We start from the raw sequence: 21114 nt of genomic DNA, 5'->3' as shown, positions 1-21114 counted from the left end.
TCAGACTGAATTTCAGGTCCTCACATAGCTTTGATACTTCTGCTAGTTCGGCAGTTCCTGGAGAACCTTACGTTGCCCAAACTCTCTCAACAAGAAACAGTTGTATTGGAGAGGAACCTGTCACTTAATCTGAAATGAAACCTGCTCTTTTAAATATGAAGAAAGACAAAGCGCCTGGTATTGATGGAAAAACCTCATGAACTCACAACAAAAGCATCAGGAGGACTTGTAGTTCAAAAAAAATTAAAAAAAAAAAATATATATATATATATATATCACCCATCATTCCAAATGAATTTCCTGAAGACCTGGTTTCAAGGTTCATTCCATGAACTTCTACATTTGGGCTTTGAATTTAAAAAAAGAATAATAATTTAAAAACCTATTCCCAAATGCCAACGTGACCTGGTGAAATATACATTCTTACCCGCTAATGCCAAAATCTACCCACATCTGTCAGCCTGTCTGTGGGTGGGTGTCTCTCTCTGTCTCTCTCTGTCTCTCTCTGTCTCTCTCTCTGTCTCTCTGTCTCTCTCTCTCTCTCTCTGTCTCTCTCTCTCTCTCTGTCTCTGTCGCTCTCTCTCTCTGTCTCTGTCTCTGTCTTCTCTCTGTTTCTCTCTCCGTCTCTCTCCGTCTCTCTCCGTCTCTCTCCGTCTCTCTCCGTCTCTATGTGCGATTTCCTGACGACAGCTGGTCCGTTTTCCTCTTGTCAAACATGAAGCTATACCCTCCTTCCCTCTAATCACAACATTCTACCATCATCAGGTCGAAGTAGTAGAGCAGGAAAACACCAAAGTTGTTCTCATAATATCACATGGTAATTGATTCTGTCTCCCGTTACTACGCCGATAGAAACCTCATTGACTCCTATAAAAAGCATGACCTTTCATTGGCTGAGGCCCAGTCTGGTCTGAGACTCCTATAAAAGCATGAATTTTCATTGGCTGAGGCCCTGTCTGGTCTGACACTCCTATAAAAGCATGAATTTTCATTGGCTGAGGCCCAGTCTGGTCTGAGACTCCTATAAAAAGCATGACCTTTCATTGGTTGAACCCGTCTGATACGAGACTTGTTGGTTCTCTCTCTTCCTGCAGCATTTCCCCTATATTCCTTTAGCAGTGGTGGCTCACATATTTCTGATCGAGATGCGCTTTTAAATGGAAAGTGCGAGATTTTGCAAATTATGGAAGTTCCTATCTAGCGTTACTGCAATTGCTAACTAGGGGCGGCAGGGTAGCCTAGTGGTTAGAGCGTTGGACTAGTAACCGAAAGGTTGCAAGTTCAAATCCCTGAGCTGACAAGGAACAAATCTGTCGTTCTGCCCCTGAACAGGCAGTTAACCCACTGTTCCTAGGCCCTCATTGAAAATAAGAATTTGTTCTTATCTGACATGCCTAGTTAAATAAAGGTAAAATAAAAAAACTAGCATAGACGTCCAGTCATTGAGAGAACGCTAGTTAATAATGGCTCGCGAAACTAACTTCAACTTCATTTCAAACTGCACGCAAAGACATCAAAAATGATTAATCTGACTTTGGGTAGTTAGAAAAAGGGCTTAATTGCCAAAATCTCACACTATCCCTTTAAGATCAGTAACAACTTATATTTGTAACAAACAGACCGGGCCATGAGCCACCTCATCATCTTTCTACAGCCCAGTGGTGTGAATGAGAGCCAGGAGAGTAGAGCCACCTCATCATCTCTCTACAGCTCAGTGGTGTCAATGAGAGCCAGGAGAGTAGAGCCACCTCATCTCTCTACAGCCCAGTGGTGCTCATCAGTTATATTTCATATGGTGTCAACATAATGAGATTTTCATGCATTTTGAAGTAGAATGTTTTTTGTTTTAAGTCACCAGAAGTCACCTTCTCAGTCATTACATACAAATAAAAAAATCCTGTAAATTTGCTGCCACTGTTGAAAAACAATAATCCTAGGTGACACTGTCTCGCTCTCCCTCTCTCTTTTTCCCCCGCTCTCCCTCTCTCTTTTTCCCCTCTCTCTCTCTTTTTCCCCCTCTCTCTCTGCCTCTGCCTCCACCCCTCTCTGCCTCCGCCTCCACCCCTCTCTGCCTCCGCCTCCACCCCTCTCTGCCTCCGCCTCCACCCCTCTCTGCCTCCGCCTCCACCCCGCTCTGCTCCGCCTCCACCCTTCGCTGCCTCCGCCTCCACCCTCTCGCCTCCACCCCCTCCCCGCTCCTCCACCCGCCTCCACCCTCTCGCCTCTCCGCCTCCACCCTTCGCTCCCTCCGCCTCCACCCTTCGCCTCCGCCTCCACCCCTCTCGCTCCGCCTCCACCCTTCGCTCCGCCTCCACCCTTCGCTCCGCCTCCACCCTTCGCTCCGCCTCCACCCTTCGCTCCGCCTCCACCCTTCGCTCTCTCTCCTTCTCCCTTTCCTTGCCAGCACTGAATAGTTTTGTGAGAGTCTGGGAGCAGAGAGAGAGAGAGAGAGACAGTCGAGTCAGACTCCCTTTTTGTCTGTTTCTCTCTTTCCTCTCTTCCTCTTTCTCTCTTGCCCACTCTCTCATACCCCTCTCTTTCTCCCTCACTCTCTCTCGCTCTCTTTTCCTCTGCCAGCTCTGCTCAGTTAATCCATCTCCATTTATGAGAGAGACATAAAGGAGAAACTCTAAACTAACAAAATAGAACCGCTCCATTTTTTTTTTAGTGGTTAAAAGGCAACGTGAGGAGACAAGGACAATAGGTCTACATAGTGAAATGTCACCAGCAGGCTAATGCACAACAGATATAAGCCAACGTCTTTGGGTTTGGAGGGTCTTGAGAAGGTGCCCCCTGGCGGCCTCCCAAACGTAACCCTATCCCCTATAGAGTGCACTACATCTGACCAGAACCAATAGGGTGCCATTTGGGTCACAAATCCACCACATGACCTCATGCACCCTCCCCTCCCTCACTATCCACATGCAACAGGTGTCACGCGTGTTAGGCTAAACTTGACTGCAGATCCACTGAGCCTTGCAGTACACCTGGTCTGCAGATGACTTAACAAAGAGAAACTACACAAAGAACTAAACAAGTTTAGTGACTGATGAGGAGGAGGGCAAACCATCCAAAGCACTGTGACTTAGTCAGCTACATAGGAGACCATCGTGACTAAGTCAGTGACTTAGTCAGCTACAGAAGAGACCATTGTGACTCAGTAAGTGACTTAGTCAGCTACAGAAGAGACCATTGTGACTCAGTAAGTGACTTAGTCAGCTATATAAGAGAGCATTGTGACTCAGTAAGTGACTTAGTCAGCTACATAGGAGACCATCGTGACTAAGTCAGTGACTTAGTCAGCTACATAAGAGACCATTGTGACTCAGTAAGTGACTTAGTCAGCTACAGAAGAGACGACATGACTCAGTCAGTGACTAAGTCAGCTACATAAGAGACCAAATGGAACACACCTCCCTATAGCCCTCAAAAATCAGCTCTGGACGTTGAAGTCAGATGCACAGTGTTTCCCCATTCTTCCCCTCTAAATCTGGGACGGATGTAGACCTGGGACACCAGGTGGGTGCAATTAATTATCAGGGAGAACAGAAAACTAGCAGACTACGGACTTCGTCGGGTCAGAGGTGAATACCCCTACCCTATACGGTTAAAAGCAGTGGCGTTTGGAATTACAGCCCATGACTGAATCTGACTCATATCTGCACTTCAGAAACATTCAAATCACAACACATTGCGAGTTAAGGACGCAACATGCAGAAATCGCTCCTCCATTTCCTGGTTGCTAAAATTGTAATAACGAAACATAAGAACAGAAAGCATAGAAATAGCGCACATAGAATAGATCAACCGCTTCTCAGACGTGCTTTCAATGAGCATGACAGATCTATACCACATATTTCTATGTGAATTTGGTCTGGTCACAATTATTATTATTTTTTTAACATATTGCAGCTTTAAAGCAGACAGGTCCAAACTAAATTCTTCCTCTTCTTCAAAATGTTAAGACTACAAGGAGCTTCAGTCTCAAAACAGACTCAGTCAAATCAAAACGACGGGAAACTGAGATACGGAGAGATGACAGAGCACATAAACACAAGGTATTGGGAGAAGGGTTGTTTTACCTGAAGTACTCACTGCTGTAGAGTAAGGGTTCAGGGTACTGGGAGAGGGAGAAGGGTTGTTTTACCTGAAGTACTCACTGCTGTAGAGTAAGGGTTCAGGGTACTGGTGTTCTCAGCCCAGCATCCACATCCATGATGAGCAGCCTAGGGAGGGAGGGAGAGAGAGAGAGGGGGAGGGAGGGAGGAGGAGAGAGAGAGGGGGAGGGAGGGAGAGAGAGAGAGGGGGGAGAGGGAGAGAGAGAGAGAGAGAGAGAGAGAGAGACAGAGAGACAGAGAGACAGAGAGACAGAGAGAGAGAGAGAGAGAGAGGGGGGAGAGAGGGATAGAGAGAGAAGGAGGAAGGGATAGAGAGAGAGGGAGGAAGGGAGGGAGGAAGGGAGGGAGGAAGGGAGGGAGGCAGGGAGGGAGGGAGAAAGTATTACTACTGCTCTGTCTCAGCAAGTAGATTAAATGTTTAATTTATTAAATTATGGAAATAAGTAGTGGACAAGTGGCAACAAATCACCCAATACTGTCCCACCCTGCCTGGGACCCAGAGGACATGGTTACTGTCCCACCCTGCCTGGGGACCAGAGAACATGGTTACTGTACCTGTCCCACCCTGCCTGGGACCCAGAGGACATGGTTACTGTCCCACCCTGCCTGGGACCCAGAGGACATGGTTACTGTCCCACCCTGCCTGGGACCCAGAGGACATGGTTACTGTCCCACCCTGCCTGGGACCCAGAGGACATGGTTACTGTCCCACCCTGCCTGGGACCCAGAGGACATGGTTACTGTCCCACCCTGCCTGGGACCCAGAGGACATGGTTACTGTCCCACCCTGCCTGGGACCCAGAGGACATGGTTACTGTCCCACCCTGCATGGGACCCAGAGGACATGGTTACTGTCCCACCCTGCATGGGACCCAGAGGACATGGTTACTGTCCCACCCTGCCTGGGACCCAGAGGACATGGTTACTGTCCCACCCTGCCTGGGGACCAGAGAACATGGTTACTGTACCTGTCCCACTCTGCCTGGGACCCAGAGGACATGGTTACTGTACCTGTCCCACCCTGCCTGGGACCTAGAGGACATGGTTACTGTACCTGTCCCACCCTGCCTGGGACCCAGAGGACATGGTTACTGTCCCACCCTGCCTGGGACCCAGAGGACATGGTTCCTGTCCCACCCTGCCTGGGACCCAGAGGACATGGTTCCTGTACCTGTCCCACCCTGCCTGGGGACCAGAGGACATGGTTACTGTACCTGTCCCACCCAGCCTGGGGACCAGAGGACCTGGTTACTGTACCTGTCCCACCCAGAGGACCTGGTTACTGTCCCTGTCCCACCCAAAGAACATGGTTACTGTCCCTGTCCCACCCAAAGGACATGGTTACTGTCCCTGTCCCACCAAGAGGACATGGTTACTTACCCTGTCCCACCCAGAGGACATGGTTACTTACCCTGTCCCACCCAGAGGACATGGTTACTTACCCTGTCCCACCCAGAGGACATGGTTACTTACCCTGTCCCACCAAGAGGACATGGTTACTTACCCTGTCCCACCCAGAGGACATGGTTACTGTACCTGTCCCACCCACCCAGAGGACATGGTTACTGTACCTGTCCCACCCACCCAGAGGACATGGTTACTGTCCCTGTCCCACCCAGAGGACATGGTTACTGTCCCTGTCCCACCCAGAGGACATGGTTACTGTCCCTGTCCCAACCAGAGGACATGGTTACTGTCCCTGTCCCACCCAGAGGACATGGTTACTGTCCCTGTCCCACCCAGAGGACATGGTTACTGTCCCTGTCCCACCCAGAGGACATGGTTACTGACCCTGTCCCACCCAGAGGACATGGTTACTGACCCTGTCCCACCCTGCCTGGGACCCAGAGGACATGGTTACTGTCCCTGTCCCACCCAGAGGACATGGTTACTGTCCCACCCTGCCTGGGACCCAGAGGACATGGTTACTCTCCCTGTCCCACCCACCCAGAGGACATGGTTACTGTACCTGTCCCACCCACCCAGAGGACATGGTTACTGTCCCTGTCCCACCCACCCAGAGGACATGGTTACTGTCCCTGTCCCATGGTCCCCCACCCAGAGGACATGGTTACTGTCCCTGTCCCACCCACCCAGAGGACATGGTTACTGTCCCTGTCCCACCCAGAGGACATGGTTACTGTCCCTGTCCCACCCAGAGGACATGGTTACTGTCCCTGTCCCACCCAGAGGACATGGTTACTGTCCCTGTCCCACCCAGAGGACATGGTTACTGTCCCTGTCCCACCCAGAGGACATGGTTACTGTCCCTGTCCCACCCAGAGGACATGGTTACTGTCCCTGTCCCACCCAGAGGAGATGGTTACTGTCCCACCCTGTCTGGGACCCAGAGAACATGATTACTGTCCCTGTCCCACCCAGAGGACATGGTTACTGTACCTGTCCCACCCTGCCTGGGTGTTTCATGGCTAAACCCCCACTGGACACTGCAGCTGCCACGTTCCCCTCTCTGTCCACTACGATCGCTCCCACCGTGTCCAGCAACCCTGATCCATTCTCCTAAAGGGAAAACAAGAGCGGGTGACTCAGAAAACATTCATTCACCGACTCCAAGAAGAAAACAAGGTCCATAAAAAGGTGAATATTAACTCCCACCAGAGGTCCACTTTAAAAGGTGAATATTAACTCCCACCAGAGGTCCACTTTAAAAGGTGAATATTAACTCCCACCAGAGGTCCACTTTAAAAGGTGAATATTAACTCCCACCAGAGGTCCACTTTAAAGGTGAATATTAACTCCCACCAGAGGTCCACTTTAAAAGGTGAATATTAACTCCCACCAGAGGTCCACTTTAAAAGGTGAATATTAACTCCCACCAGAGGTCCACTTTAAAAGGTGAATATTAACTCCCACCAGAGGTCCACTTTAAAAGGTGAATATTAACTCCCACCAGAGGTCCACTTTAAAAGGTGAATATTAACTCCCACCAGAGGTCCACTTTAAAAGGTGAATATTAACTCCCACCAGAGGTCCATAAAAAGGTGAATATTAACTCCCACCAGAGGTCCACTTTAAAAGGTGAATATTAACTCCCACCAGAGGTCCACTTTAAAAGGTGAATATTAACTCCCAAGAGGTCCACTTTAAAAAGGTGAAACTCCCACCAGAGGTCCACTTTAAAAGGTGAATATTAACTCCCACCAGAGGTCCACTTTAAAAGGTGAATATTAACTCCCACCAGAGGTCCACTTTAAAAGGTGAATATTAACTCCCACCAGAGGTCCACTTTAAAAGGTGAATATTAACTCCCACCAGAGGTCCACTTTAAAAGGTGAATATTAACTCCCACCAGAGGTCCACTTTAAAAGGTGAATATTAACTCCCACCAGAGGTCCACTTTAAAAGGTGAATATTAACTCCCACCAGAGGTCCACTTTAAAAGGTGAATATTAACTCCCACCAGAGGTCCACTTTAAAAGGTGAATATTAACTCCCACCAGAGGTCCACTTTAAAAGGTGAATATTAACTCCCACCAGAGGTCCACTTTAAAAGGTGAATATTAACTCCCACCAGAGGTCCACTTTAAATTAGTCTCCCGTTGAATTCAAGGGCTAAGTTCAAAATCCAATCAAGCAGATGTTAGGATTCACCTTTAAAATGATCAGAATCATCAATCAAATTAAATCAATATCATTGAGTAGACATAACGTACAGTGGTTCTATCCAACAGTAGGTCTCTTAAGCATGGTGGTGAATATACAGTGGCTGCCAATACCCCTCACTCCATAAAACATGAAGTGTGAACGCTATGGCCAAGGCAAACTCAATCGATCATGCTTAGCTCAAAGAATTCTAGACGTTCTAAACATAGGAATGAGCATATTTTGCTCAGACATCTTTCCTTGATCACCAGACATGGGAATATTCCGTTGAAATGGACCCAGGTTCAACATTAATACGATCAGGAAATCATTTATCCTTCTCTCCTCTCAAATTTTTCAACTGTTCATTCTCTGTTGTTCTTCTGAACCGTTTTGTTTTCCTTCACTGATTGGGGTTTTCTTTGGAAGGGGCTTGTTGGTGAATTGGAGGGGAGGGAAACGCCGGTGGATGGCATGATGAATCGTTCTTCCACAGACTCTCTCTCTCTCTCTCCCCGTGTCTGTCTGTCTGTCTGTGTGTGAGAACCTGTGTTTAAAGATTCAGACTCAAGCCTTTGCAAAACAAACCCTGTACAGAAACACATTGTATTAAACCAACGGTCTCCAGGGACTCCTGGCCAACAGTCTCCAGGGACTCCTGGCCAACAGTCTCCAGGGACTCCTCACTAACAGTCTCCAGGGACTCCTCACTAACAGTCTCCAGGGACTCCTCACTAACAGTCTCCAGGGACTCCTCACTAACAGTCTCCAGGGACTCCTCACTAACAGTCTCCAGGGACTCCTCACTAACAGTCTCCAGGGACTCCTCACTAACAGTCTCCAGGGACTCCTCACCTCACTCCAGGGACTCCTCACTAAGTCTCCAGGGAGTCTCCTCACTAACAGTCTCCAGGGACTCCTCACTAACAGTCTCCAGGGACTCTCACTAACAGTCTCCAGGGAACTAACAGTCTCCAGGGACTCAGTCTCAGGGACTCCTCAACAGTCTCCAGGGACTCCTCACTAACAGTCTCCAGGGACTCCTCACTAACAGTCTCCAGGGACTCCTCACTAACAGTCTCCAGGGACTCCTCACTAACAGTCTCCAGGGACTCCTCACTAACAGTCTCCAGGGACTCCTCACTCCTCAACAGTCTCCAGGGACTCCTCACTCACTAAACAGTCTCCAGGGACTCCTCACTAACAGTCTCCAGGGACTCCTCAGCCAACAGGGACTACACAGTCTAACAGTCTCCAGGGACTCCTCACTAACAGTCTCCAGGGACTCCTCACTAACAGTCTCCAGGGACTCCTCACGGTTGACAACAGTCTCCCAGGGACTCCTCACTAACAACAGTCTCCAGGGACTCCTCACACAACAGTCTCCAGGGACTCCTCACTAACAGTCTCCAGGGACTCCTCACTCATAACAGTCTCCAGGGACTCCCTCACTAACAGTCTCCAGGGACTCCTCACTACAAGACAGTGCCTCCAGGGACTCCAGGCTCTCAGGCCCTACACCCAAACAGTCTCCATCCACCTCTGGGACTCCTCACTGAGGAAACAGTCTCCAGGGACTCCTGGTGGAACAACAGTCTCCACCCAGGGACCTCACTTTAAGGAATACCAGTAATCCTTCTCCAGGGACTCCTCACTAACAGTCTCCAGGGACTCCTCACTAACAGTCTCCAGGGACTCTCAGGGACTCCTCACTAACAGCCTCCGGGGACTCCTCACTAACAGCCTCCGGGGACTCCTCACTAACAGCCTCCGGGGACTCCTCACTAACAGCCTCCGGGGACTCCTCACTAACAGCCTCCGGGGACTCCTCACTAACAGCCTCCGGGGACTCTCACCAGGGACTCCTCACTAACACAGTCTCCAGGGACTCCTCACTAACAGCCTCCAGGGACTCCTCACTAACAGCCTCCGGGCCTCACTAACAGCCTCCCGGGACTCTCACTAACAGGGACTCCTCACTAACGGGGCCAACGGGGACTCCTCACTAACAGCCAACGGGGACTCCTCACTAACAGCCAGATAGATTAGGTTAGGGGAGGGTTTGGCCCAGCGTCGTCCGGGTTAGGGAGGGTTTGGCCCAGCGTCGTCCGGGTTAGGGGAGGGGAGCGTCGTCCGGGTTAGGGAGGGTTTGGCCCAGCGTCGCCGGGTTAGGGGAGGGTTTGGCCCAGCGTCGTCCGGGTTAGGGAGGTTTGGCCCGGGTTAGGGGAGCGCGCCCGGGTTAGGGAGGGTTTGGCCCAGCGTCGCCCGGGTTAGGGAGGGTTTGGCCCAGCGTCGTCCCAGCGTCGCCCGGGTTAGGGAGGTTTGGCCCAGCGTCGTCCAGCGTCGTCCGGGTTAGGGGAGGGTTTGGCCCAGCGTCGTCCGGGTTAGGGGAGGGTTTGGCCCAGCGTCGTCCGGGTTAGGGAGGTTTGGGTCCGGGTTAGGGGGGTTTGGCCCAGCGTCGTCCGGGTTAGGGAGGGTTTGGCCCAGCGTCGCCCAGCGTCGTCCGGGGGAGGGTTTTGGCCCAGCGTCGTCCGGGTTAGCGGGAGGGGTTTGGCCCAGCGTCGTTAGGGGGTTAGGCCGTCCGGGTTAGGGAGGGTTTCTTGTCCCATAGGGGGAGGGTTTGTCCTAGCAACTCCTGTGGCAGCGGCCAGGCGCAGTGTCCCACTAGCAACTCCTGGCCACAGTCGCTGACACGGTCGCAAGGTGTACTGTGTTTTCTCCGGTGCAGCTGGCTTCCGGGTTAAGCAGGCATTGTGTCAAGAAGCAGTGCGGCTTGGCTGGGTTGTGTTTCGGAGGACTCACGGCTCCCGACCTTCGCCTCTCCCGAGTCCGCACAGGAGTTGCAGCGATAGGACAAGACTAACTACCAATTGGATACCACTAAATTGGGGAGAAAAAGGGGTACAAATAATTAATTAAGTTCCCGCAGCAATATTCCAACATCTAGTGGAAAGCCTTCCCAGAACAGTGGAGGCTGTTATAACAGCAAAGGGTGGGACCAACTCCATTTTTAATGCCCATGATTTTGGAATGAGAAGTTCGACGAGCAGGTGTCCACATCAGAATATATGAGCAGAGCAAGGAGTGGAGCCCAATTTGACTGGAGCGTGGAGCGACATTCCCAAAGGCTGAAGAGACGATCTTCTCGCCCGCTCCAGTAGCGCTCACTTCACAGGCTCAGGGCGTGCCCGGCCCAGCATGCATTTGAAGTCTACTTGTGTGCTGCTTTAGCACAGATCCATGAGCAATGAGTGGGATCTGGTCCACATACACTACATGACCAAAAGTATGTCAAAATCTAATCAAGTAAGATATTATTAGTTATGTGCAATTCCATTTCTAAAAGTTCCACTCTTCTCTGTCCGTAATCCGCATGGTTTTCACATGTGGAACAGGTGTTTGTCTCAGATAATTTTTTTATTTTTTTAAATCAGAGAGAAATTCAAAAATGGGAACATTTTTATGGCTTGGCAAACACAGAGACATAATAACATAGCTGTATGAAAATCAGAACCAGACCAGCTGAAATCAACATTTTTTTATGAAATCAACACGGTTCTGAGTACAAACTCTACGCACTCACTCTCTCTCTCTCTCTCTTAAAAACACATTCTGACAGCTCATATTCACAGCACTAGATTCCTCAAATGGAAGCCGTTTTGAAGTGGTGTGCTATAAAGTTCAACAAGTTCATTTTTTTTTTAAGGATAGGATCGCAAAAATAACCTACAAAACGTATTTTTAAGTAAAAACTCAAAAAACGTAAAAATTGACTAAATTGACATTGTTTTAATACTGCTACAACAACGACAGTCTGGTCCAGCCACCAACTGATTGTCATCGTCTCACTAATGGTTGCTCAACTAGGCCTCAATCCTGCCATGGGAAAGCAGAGCACCATGACATATGAACTATCCAGTAGGTTTAGGCTACAACATTACGGAGGAGGAGCCAGGGGAGGAGCCTAGGAAAGCAAATCAAAACCCTTCTCAAACCTAGTCCTCTATGACACCTCCACGAGCCAACTGACACCTCCACGAGCCAACTGACACCTCCACGAGCCAACGGACACCTCCACGAGCCAACGGACACCTCCACGAGCCAACGGACACCTCCACGAGCCAACGGACACATCCACGAGCCAACGGACACCTCCACGAGCCAACTGACACCTCCACGAGCCAACTGACACCTCCACGAGCCAACTCCACGAGCCAACTGACACCTCCACGAGCCAACTGACACCTCCACGAGCCAACTGACACCTCCACGAGCCAACTGACATCAACACACCTAATACAGTTCTCTCTGTTCAATGAATTCTCTCTTCTTGGAATAGTTCAGTATTAACTTAATTCTGATGAATCATAATGTTAACTTGGTAAACAATAACATAGACCTAGTATGTGGGGAAAACTACAAGTGAACTGCCTCAAGCGCCATGTCAGTTGTAGATTGCTAGCTACCATGGGATGTGTCCAAAATGGAACCCAATTCCATTCCAGTCAAAGGTTTGGACACACCTACTTCATTCTCATTCTCTCAACCAGCTTCACGGGGAATGCTATTCCAACAGTCTTGAAGGAGTTATGCTGAGCACTTGTTGGCTGCTTTTCCTTCACTCCGCGGTCCATCCCAAACCATTTCAATTGGATTGAGGTCGGGTAATTGTGGAGGCCAAGTCATCTGATGCAGCACTCCATCACTCTCCTTCTTGGTCAAACAGCCCTGACACAGCCTGGAGGTGTGTTGGGTCATTTTCATGTTGATAAACAAATGATAGTCCCACTAAGCCCAAACCAGATGGGATGGTGTATCACTGCAGAATGCTGTGGAGGCCATGCTGGTTAAGTGTGCCTTGAATTCTAAATGAATCACTGACAGTGTCACCAGCCCCACACCATCACACCTCCTCCTCCATGCTTCACGGTGGGAACCACACATGTAGAGATCATCCGTTCACCTACTCTGCGTCTCACAAAGACACAGCGGTTGGAAACAAAAATCTCAAATTTAGACTAATCAAACCAAAGGACAGATTTCCACTGGTCTAATGTCCATTGCTTGTGTTTCATGGCCCAAGCAAGTCTCCTCTTCTTATTGGTGTCCTTTAGTAGTGGTTTCATTGCAGCAATTCGACCATGAAGGCCTGAATCACACAGTCTCCTCTGAACAGATGATGTTGAGATGTGTCTTTAGTTGAACTCTGTGAAGCATTTATTTGGGCTGCAGTTTCTGAGGCTGGTAACGCTAATGAACTCATCCTCTTATCCTCTTCCTTTCCTGTGGCGGTCCTCATGAGAGCCAGTTTCATCAAAGCGCTTGAGGGTTTTTGTGATAGCACTTGAAGAAACTTTCAAAGTTCATGACATTTTCCGGATTGACTGACCTTCATTTCTTAAAGTAATGATGGACTGTTGGTCCTCTTTGCTTATTTGAGCTGTTCTTGCCATAATATGGACTTGGTCTTTTACCAAATAGGGATATCTTCTGTATACCACCCCTACCTTGTCACAACACAACTGATTGGCTCAAACACATTAAGAAAAGAAAGTCCACAAATTATCAAGGCACACCTGTTATTTGAAATGCATTCCAGGTGACTACCTCATGAAGCTGGTTGAGAGAATGCCAAGAATGTGCAAAGCTGTCATCAAGGCAAGAATAAAAAACATAACATATCCAATTTGTTTAACACTGTTTTGGTTAATACATGATTCCATAGGTGTTATTTAATAGTTGTTGATGTCGTCACTATCTAAAATGTTGAAAAAAGTACAAATAAAGAAAAAGCCTTGAATGAGTAGGTGTGTCCAAACATTTGACTGGTACTAATTAATTAATTATATATATATATATATATATATTATTTTTTTTATTCTGTGTGTGTAATTATATATATATACAAACACAGAATAAAAATATAAACGCAACATGGTCAAATAAAAGATACGCACAATTTTTTTTTTTCTTAAATTTTGTGCAAAACTTTGTTTACATCGTTGGTGAACATTTCTCCTTTGCCAAGATAAACCATCCACCTGACAGACGTGGCACATCAAGAAGCTGATTTAAACAGCATGATCATTACACAGGTGCACCTTGTGCTTGGGACAATAAAAGGCCACACTAAAATGTGCAGTTTTGTCACACAACACAATGCCACAGATGTGTCAAGTTGAGGGAGCGTGCAATTGGCATACTGACTGCAGAAATATCCACCAGAGCTGTTGCCAGAGAATTTAACGTTCAATTCTCTACCAATTTGGAAAACAGGCCAACCCAGGACATCCACATCTGGCTTCTTCACAAGCGGGATCTTCTGAGGGGGGGGGGTGCTGAGAAGTATTTCTGTCTATAATAAAGCCCTTTGGCGGGTAAAAAACTCATTCTGATTGGCTTGGCCTGGCCTGGCCGGCTCCCAAGTGGGTGGGCCTATGTGAAATCCATCAATTAGGGCTTAATTAAAGGGCCTTATTTAAATTGACGGATTTCCTTTATTAACTGTAACTTCGGGTAAAATATTTGAAATTGTTGCATGTTGCTTTTCTCTTTTTTGTTCAGTTTAGCAGGAAGAGTGTGTGTGTGTGTGTGCGCTCGCGTGTGTTTAGCAGTCTTATGGCTTGGGGGTAGAAGCTGTTCAGGGTCCTGTTGGTTCCAGACATGGTGTATTGGTACCGCTTGCCGTGCGGTAGCAGAGAAAAGTCTTTGACCATTTCAGAAGCCACCTGGTGTTGCTGGAGTCTTTTTAGGGCCTTCCTCTGACACCGCCTGGTATTTTTTATTTATTTCACCTTTATTTAACCAGGTAGGCTAGTTGAGAACAGGTTCTCATTTGCAACTGCGACCTGTATAGAGGTCCAGGATGTCAGGAAGCTTGGCCCCAGTGATGTACTACCCTCTGTAGTGCCTTGCGGTCAGATGCCAAGCAGTTGCCATACCAGAAGGCGATGTAGTCAGTCAAGATGCTCTCGATGGTGCAGCTGTAGAACTTTGAGGATCTGAGGCCCAAATCTTTTCAGCCTGCTGAGGGGGAAGAGGCGTTGTCGTGCCCTATTCACATTGGTTAATTCCTTAGCGATGTGGAAACCGAGAAACTTGAAGCTGTTCACCTGCTCCACTACAGCCCCATCGATGTGGACATGCCTAGCCCTCCATTTCCTGTAGTCCACGATCAACTCCGTCTTGTTCACGTTGAAGGAGAGGTTGTTGTCCTGGCACCACAATGCCAGTCCTCTGACCTCCTCCCTATAGGCTGTCTCATCGTTGTCTGTGATCAGGCCCCTACCCCTGTTGTGTCATCAGCTAACTTAATGATGGTGTTGAAGTCGTGGGTGAACAAGGAGTACAGGAGGGGACTGAGCACACACCCCTGGGGAGCTCCAATGTTTAAGGTCAGTGTTGCGTTAGTGTTGCTACCTACCCTCACCACCTGGGGGGGGGCCCGTCAAGAAGTCCAGAATCCAGTTGCAGAGGGAGGTGTTTAGTCCTTAGCTTATTGACGAGCTTAAGTGTAATTAATAACGCTGAGCTGTAGTCAATGAAAAGCATTGTCACATAGGTGTTCCTCTTGTCCAGATGGGAGAGTGAAGTGTGGAGTGTAATAGAGATTGCATCATCTGTGGATCTGTTGGGGAGGTATGTGAATTGGAGTGGGGTCTAGGGTTTCTGGGACGATGGTGTTGACGTGAGCCATGACCAGCCTTTTCAAATACATTTCATGGCTACAGATGTGAGTGCAACGGGGCGATAGTCACTTAGGCAGGTTACCTTTGTGTTCTTGGTCTGCTTGAAGCATGTTGGTATTACAGACTCAATCAGGGACATGTTGAAAATTACCTTGGGAGCTCTCGAGCACGGGGACAGAGTGTCAGAGGAGCACGGAGACACAGTGGCACTATTAAGAGAGAAAGCTACTTCACAGTGTTTATGTGACCACAGCTACTACTGCCCATCTGCATGGCCTCTCCCTCGTTGTGTGTCTGAGAACGCGACGGTCAGCGAAAGGGACGGTCATTTTAAACACCTTCTACGTTTGGTTGTCTCATTGCAAGAATTCAGTGTGTGTGTGAGTGTGTGTGTAACTATGAGTGTGTGATGTATGTGTGAGTAATTGAGGACTCCACACCCTCATATCTCCAGGTCATCATTATACTGTGGGTTCCCTCCCATCGTCATCTGGCGGACTACAGATTACAGGACTGAGTGTGTGTGTGTGTGTGTGTGTGTGTGTGTGTCAGATTACAGGACTGTGTGTGTGTGTGTATATGTGGTTTCCTCAACATAGTCATCTGGCAGACATCAGATTACAGGACTGTGTGTGTGTGTGTGTGTGTGTGTGTGTGTGTGTGTATAGTTTCCTCAACATAGTCATCTGGTAGACATCAGATTACAGGACTGTGTGTGTGTGTGTGTGTGTGTGTGTGTGTGTGTGACATTGTGTATAGTTTTCAGGTCATCTGACATCAGATTACAGGACTGTGTGTGTGTGTGTGTGTGTGGTTTCCTCAACATAGTCATCTGGCAGCACCTTGGATTACAGGAGGACATTGGATTTAGGACTGAATGTGTAGAGTGGAGGACACCACTGTGGGGGTAAATGTGTAGAGTGGAGGACATCACTGTGGGGGTAAATGTGTAGAGTGGAGGACATCACTGTGGGGGTAAATGTGTAGAGTGGAGGACATCACTGTGGGGGTAAATGTGTAGAGTGGAGAACATCACTGTGGGGGTAAATGTGTAGAGTGGAGAACATCTCTGTGGGGGTAAATGTGTAGAGTGGAGAACATCTCTGTGGGGGTAAATGTTTCTTTAATCAAACAGTCAGCATCTCTCTGAACACACCTCACTAATTACTTACTGCATTTAAAAATATATATTTTTAGTCGTGCCTGAACCAGTTTACAGTGATATTATGGTACAAGTGAAACACTAAGGACTGGTTTCCTGGACACAGATTAAGACTGGACTAAAATAACTCCATTGAAAGTGCTCGTGACTGTATCTGTGTCCGGGGAAATCCGACCCGAGATGCTCCCCACGTCATCTTGTCTTGAGACTCTGACCAGGTGCTGAAGTGAGGTGTAGGAGGGAGCTACTCACGGTTTCACTTGCTTGTCGTCTCTTCTTACTGTGATGATTAAACCCTGTATCCACCTTCTCTGCCAGCTCCATCTTGTGCTTGTTCCTCTTGTAGGCCGATAGACTGAACTCTAGACAACACAGAACACATAGCTCATATACTATAGAGGGAAGGCAACACAGAGCACATAGCTCATATACTGTAGAGGGAAGGCAACACAGAGCACATAGCTCATATACTGTAGAGGGAAGGCAACACAGAGCACATAGCTCATATACTGTAGAGGGAAGGCAACACAGAGCACATAGCTCATATACTGTAGAGGGAAGGCAACACAGAGCACATAGCTCATATACTGTAGAGGGAAGGCAACACAGAGCACATAGCTCATATACTGCAGAGGGAAGGCAACACAGAGCACATAGCTCATATACTATAGAGGGGAAGGCAACACAGAGCACATAGCTCATATACTGTAGAGGGAAGGCAACACAGAGCACATAGCTCATATACTGTAGAGGGAAGGCAACACAGAGCACATAGCTCATATACTGTAGAGGGAAGGCAACACAGAGCACATAGCTCATATACTGTAGAGGGAAGGCAACACAGAGCACATAGCTCATATACTGTAGAGGGAAGGCAACACAGAGCACATAGCTCATATACTGTAGAGGGAAGGCAACACATAGCTCATATACTGTAGAGGGAAGGCAACACATAGCTCATATACTGTAGAGGGAAGGCAACACAGAGCACATAGCTCATATACTGTAGAGGGAAGGCAACACAGAGCACATAGCTCATATACTGTAGAGGGAAGGCAACACAGAGCACATAGCTCATATACTGTAGAGGGAAGGCAACACATAGCTCATATACTGTAGAGGGAAGGCAACACAGAGCACATAGCTCATATACTGTAGAGGGAAGGCAACACAGAGCACATAGCTCATATACTGTAGAGGGAAGGCAACACAGAGCACATAGCTCATATACTGTAGAGGGAAGGCAACACAGAGCACATAGCTCATATACTGCAGAGGGAAGGCAACACAGAGCACATAGCTCATATACTATAGAGGGAAGGCAACACAGAGCACATAGCTCATATACTGTAGAGGGAAGGCAACACAGAGCACATAGCTCATATACTGTAGAGGGAAGGCAACACAGAGCACATAGCTCATATACTGTAGAGGGAAGGCAACACAGAGCACATAGCTCATATACTGTAGAGGGAAGGGAACACATAGCTCATATACTGTAGAGGGAAGGCAACACAGAGCACATAGCTCATATACTGTAGAGGGAAGGCAACACAGAGCACATAGCTCATATACTGTAGAGAGAAGGGAACACATAGCTCATATACTGTAGAGCAGGGGTGTCAAAGTCAAATGGACGGAGGGCCAAATAAAAAAATCAGCTACAAGACGAGGGCCGGACTGTTCGAATGTTCATTGAACATTTTTTAAATGACGCATATAGTCTAGTGAACCTAATTGAACCTACTGAAAACCTAACAAATATATTACAATATGATCAGATAAATAAAGCAATATTTTCTTATGGCTCTGTCAGTAATCTTTAATTTTCAACAGACACAAAAGACAAATTTCCTTTATATAAATATCCCCATAACATGAACATTAAATGAAAGAAACCGGTATTCAAGGCACCATCAGTAGACTATATTTTCTATTTTAGCAAAAGTGGGCTAAATTTACTTCAAAGAAAAAACAATAATAGCAATTTTCTATCATCCACTCAACTGAAATATTTTTAAAATATAATTGGATTGAAATACAAAAAAATAAAGTGCAAAAATCTATTAATCAAAAACAACACTTTGTTTAAGGAGAAGTAACATGCAGTGAAAACAAATATTAAATTTTAACTTTTAAACTTGAACTGAGTAAAACTCTAAATATGTGATTGCACAGTAATGTTCACTTGTTTGAGGTTGAGGGTGATACTTGGTGGTGTCCCATCTTTCCACAAGTTCATCAATGTTCGGGGTAAGGCTCTGAGCTGAAGAAATCCTCAGAATTGAGTGGAGGTGTTCAGCAGTAAGTCGACTTCTGTGTGATGTTTTGTTCAGGTTCATCAAAGAAAACAGTTGTTCACACAGGTATGTGCTGCCAAACATAGACAACGTTTGAGCAGCCTGGATGCGCAGCTGGGGCATTGTGCCGGGAGGAAACGGGCGAACTCCGCAGCACCCACTGCCGCATATTTTGCCCTCAGTGCATCATTGCATTGGAGGTCAATCAACTCCATTTGGAGGTTTGGTGGTGAGCTTTCCACGTCAACAGCAAATGGGTTACCGAGCAGTTCCAACCTGCTTTTTTGTGCTTCAAAGTCAGCAAATCGCGTCGAAAGTCAGCGGCAAGCATACCTATTTTATCAGCCAACTGTGTGCTCGGGAACGCACTGGTAGAGAGCTTCTCTTTCATGGTCTGGCAGCTGGGAAAGTGGCTCAAATTTTCTTTCCGCATCTCGTCTCCCACAGAGTCAGTTTGGTTTTAAATGCCTTCACTGTACTGTACATATCAGAGATGACACGATCCCGACCCTGCAGCTGCAAGTTTATTGCATTCAGATGACTCGTAATGTCACACAGAAAAGCCATTTCACACAGAAACATTTCGTCTCGGAGTTGTGTTGTGTCTTTCCCTTTGCTGTCCAAGAACAGACAAATCTCCTCACGGCTCGAAACATCTTTGAAGCACCTTTCCCTGGCTTAGCCATCGCACCTCTGTGTGATAAGGCAAATCACCATGCTCCGTTTCTAACTCCGTCAGAAATGCCTTGAACTGGCGGTGATTCAAACCTTTGGCTCTGATAAAGTTAACTGTGCGCGTGATGATGCTCATTACATGCTCCATTTTCAAGGCTTTACCGCACAACGCTTCCTGGTGTATGATACAATGATAAGCTGTCAGCTCACCTGTCGCGTTTTCCTCTTGCATCTTTTCCGTATCTTCGCCACCAGTCCGCTCCTGTGTCCACACATCGCAGGTGCTCCGTCGGTTGTCAAACCCACGAGTTTTTCCCAAGGCAGCTCCATCTCATTTACACATCTTGACACCTCTTCATACAAATCATGCCCGTAGTTGTGCCATGCATAGGACGTAAAGCCAAAAACTCCTCTGTCACGCTTAGGTTGGAGTCCACTCCGCGGATGAAAATTGACAACTGGGCAATGTCAGAAATGTCGGTGCTCTCATCCACAGCCAAGGAATATGCAATAAAATCTTTTCCCTTTTTCACAAGCTGCTCTTTTAGATTGATGGACAACTGGTCTACTCTCTCGGCAATGGTGTTTCTGCTCAGACTCACATTTAAAAAGAGTTGCCTTTTTCTGGGCAAACTTCGTCACAAACTTTAATCATGCAGTTTTTGATGAAATCCCCCTCCGTAAATGGCCGGGCTGATTTAGCGATCTCTTCTGCCAAAATAAAACTGGCCTTGACAGCAGCCTGGCCTTGTGATTTGGCTTTTTTGAACAGAGCCTGTCGAGATTTGAGGCCTCGTTTTAATTCCTCTGCCTTTTGTAGCCTTTGTTCCATGTCCATATTCTTGTTTTTGTCCGCGTGTTTCGTTTCATAATGTCGTCTCAGATTATACTCTTTCAGTACCGCCACACTTTCTCCACACAGAAGACACACAGGTTTTCCAGCTACCTTCGTGAACATATACTCCGACTCCCACCTTGTTTGAAACCCCCGGTTCTCAGTATCCACCTTCCGTTTTGCCATTTTTGATGGGTATCTGAAAGTTAATTTTACTGTGATGCTGACGACTGATGTGCCAATAAATATTGAAATGAAGCAGCCTACTGCTCGGTGCGTCACCTTTGCATTGTGGGAAATGTAGTATTGGTGCGTGTAAAAGATCTGCGGGCTGCCGGCTTGCTGCGGGCCGGTTCTAATAATAAATCAAGATCATCCCAGGGGCCGTAAAAAACCTTCTTGCGGGCCGGATGTGGCCCGCGGGCCTTGACTCTGACATATGTGCTGTAGAGGGAAGGGAACACATAGCTCATATACTGTAGAGGGAAGGCAAAACAGAGCACATAGCTCATATACTGTAGAGGGAAGGCAACACAGAGCACATACAGTGCCTTGCGAAAGTATTCGGCCCCCTTGAACTTTGCGACCTTTTGCCACATTTCAGGCTTCAAACATAAAGATATAAAACTGTATTTTTTTGTGAAGAATAAACAACAAGAACAGGTGAACAGCCTTGGAGGACAGGTGAGCAGCCATGGAGGACAGGTGAACAGCCATGGAGGACAGGTGAGCA

The 21114-nt window shown here is 47.5% G+C and overlaps 1 protein-coding gene across 3 annotated transcripts in view; it reads right to left on the bottom strand.

The window, feature by feature from the left end:
* The window catches only part of tasp1 (taspase, threonine aspartase, 1), a 97012-nt gene that overhangs the window by 52737 nt on the left and 23161 nt on the right, over nucleotides 1-21114 (bottom strand). For 2 of the 3 annotated variants that reach the window (XM_065007799.1, XM_065007798.1), the window contains exons 8-10: nucleotides 16824-16933; nucleotides 6519-6638; nucleotides 4148-4226 (exon numbers count right to left, since the gene is read on the bottom strand). In XM_065007799.1, the coding sequence (XP_064863871.1) occupies nucleotides 4148-4226; nucleotides 6519-6638; nucleotides 16824-16933 (309 nt within the window). The remainder of the gene's footprint in view (nucleotides 1-4147; nucleotides 4227-6518; nucleotides 6639-16823; nucleotides 16934-21114) is intronic. The other variant, XM_065007800.1, reaches the window with a different exon arrangement.

The sequence above is a fragment of the Oncorhynchus nerka genome, linkage group LG23, assembly GCF_034236695.1.
Source record: "Oncorhynchus nerka isolate Pitt River linkage group LG23, Oner_Uvic_2.0, whole genome shotgun sequence".
Classification (NCBI taxonomy): domain Eukaryota; kingdom Metazoa; phylum Chordata; class Actinopteri; order Salmoniformes; family Salmonidae; genus Oncorhynchus; species Oncorhynchus nerka.
The sequence above is the reverse complement of the archived record's forward strand: the minus strand, read 5'-3'. Positions and strand labels throughout refer to the sequence as shown.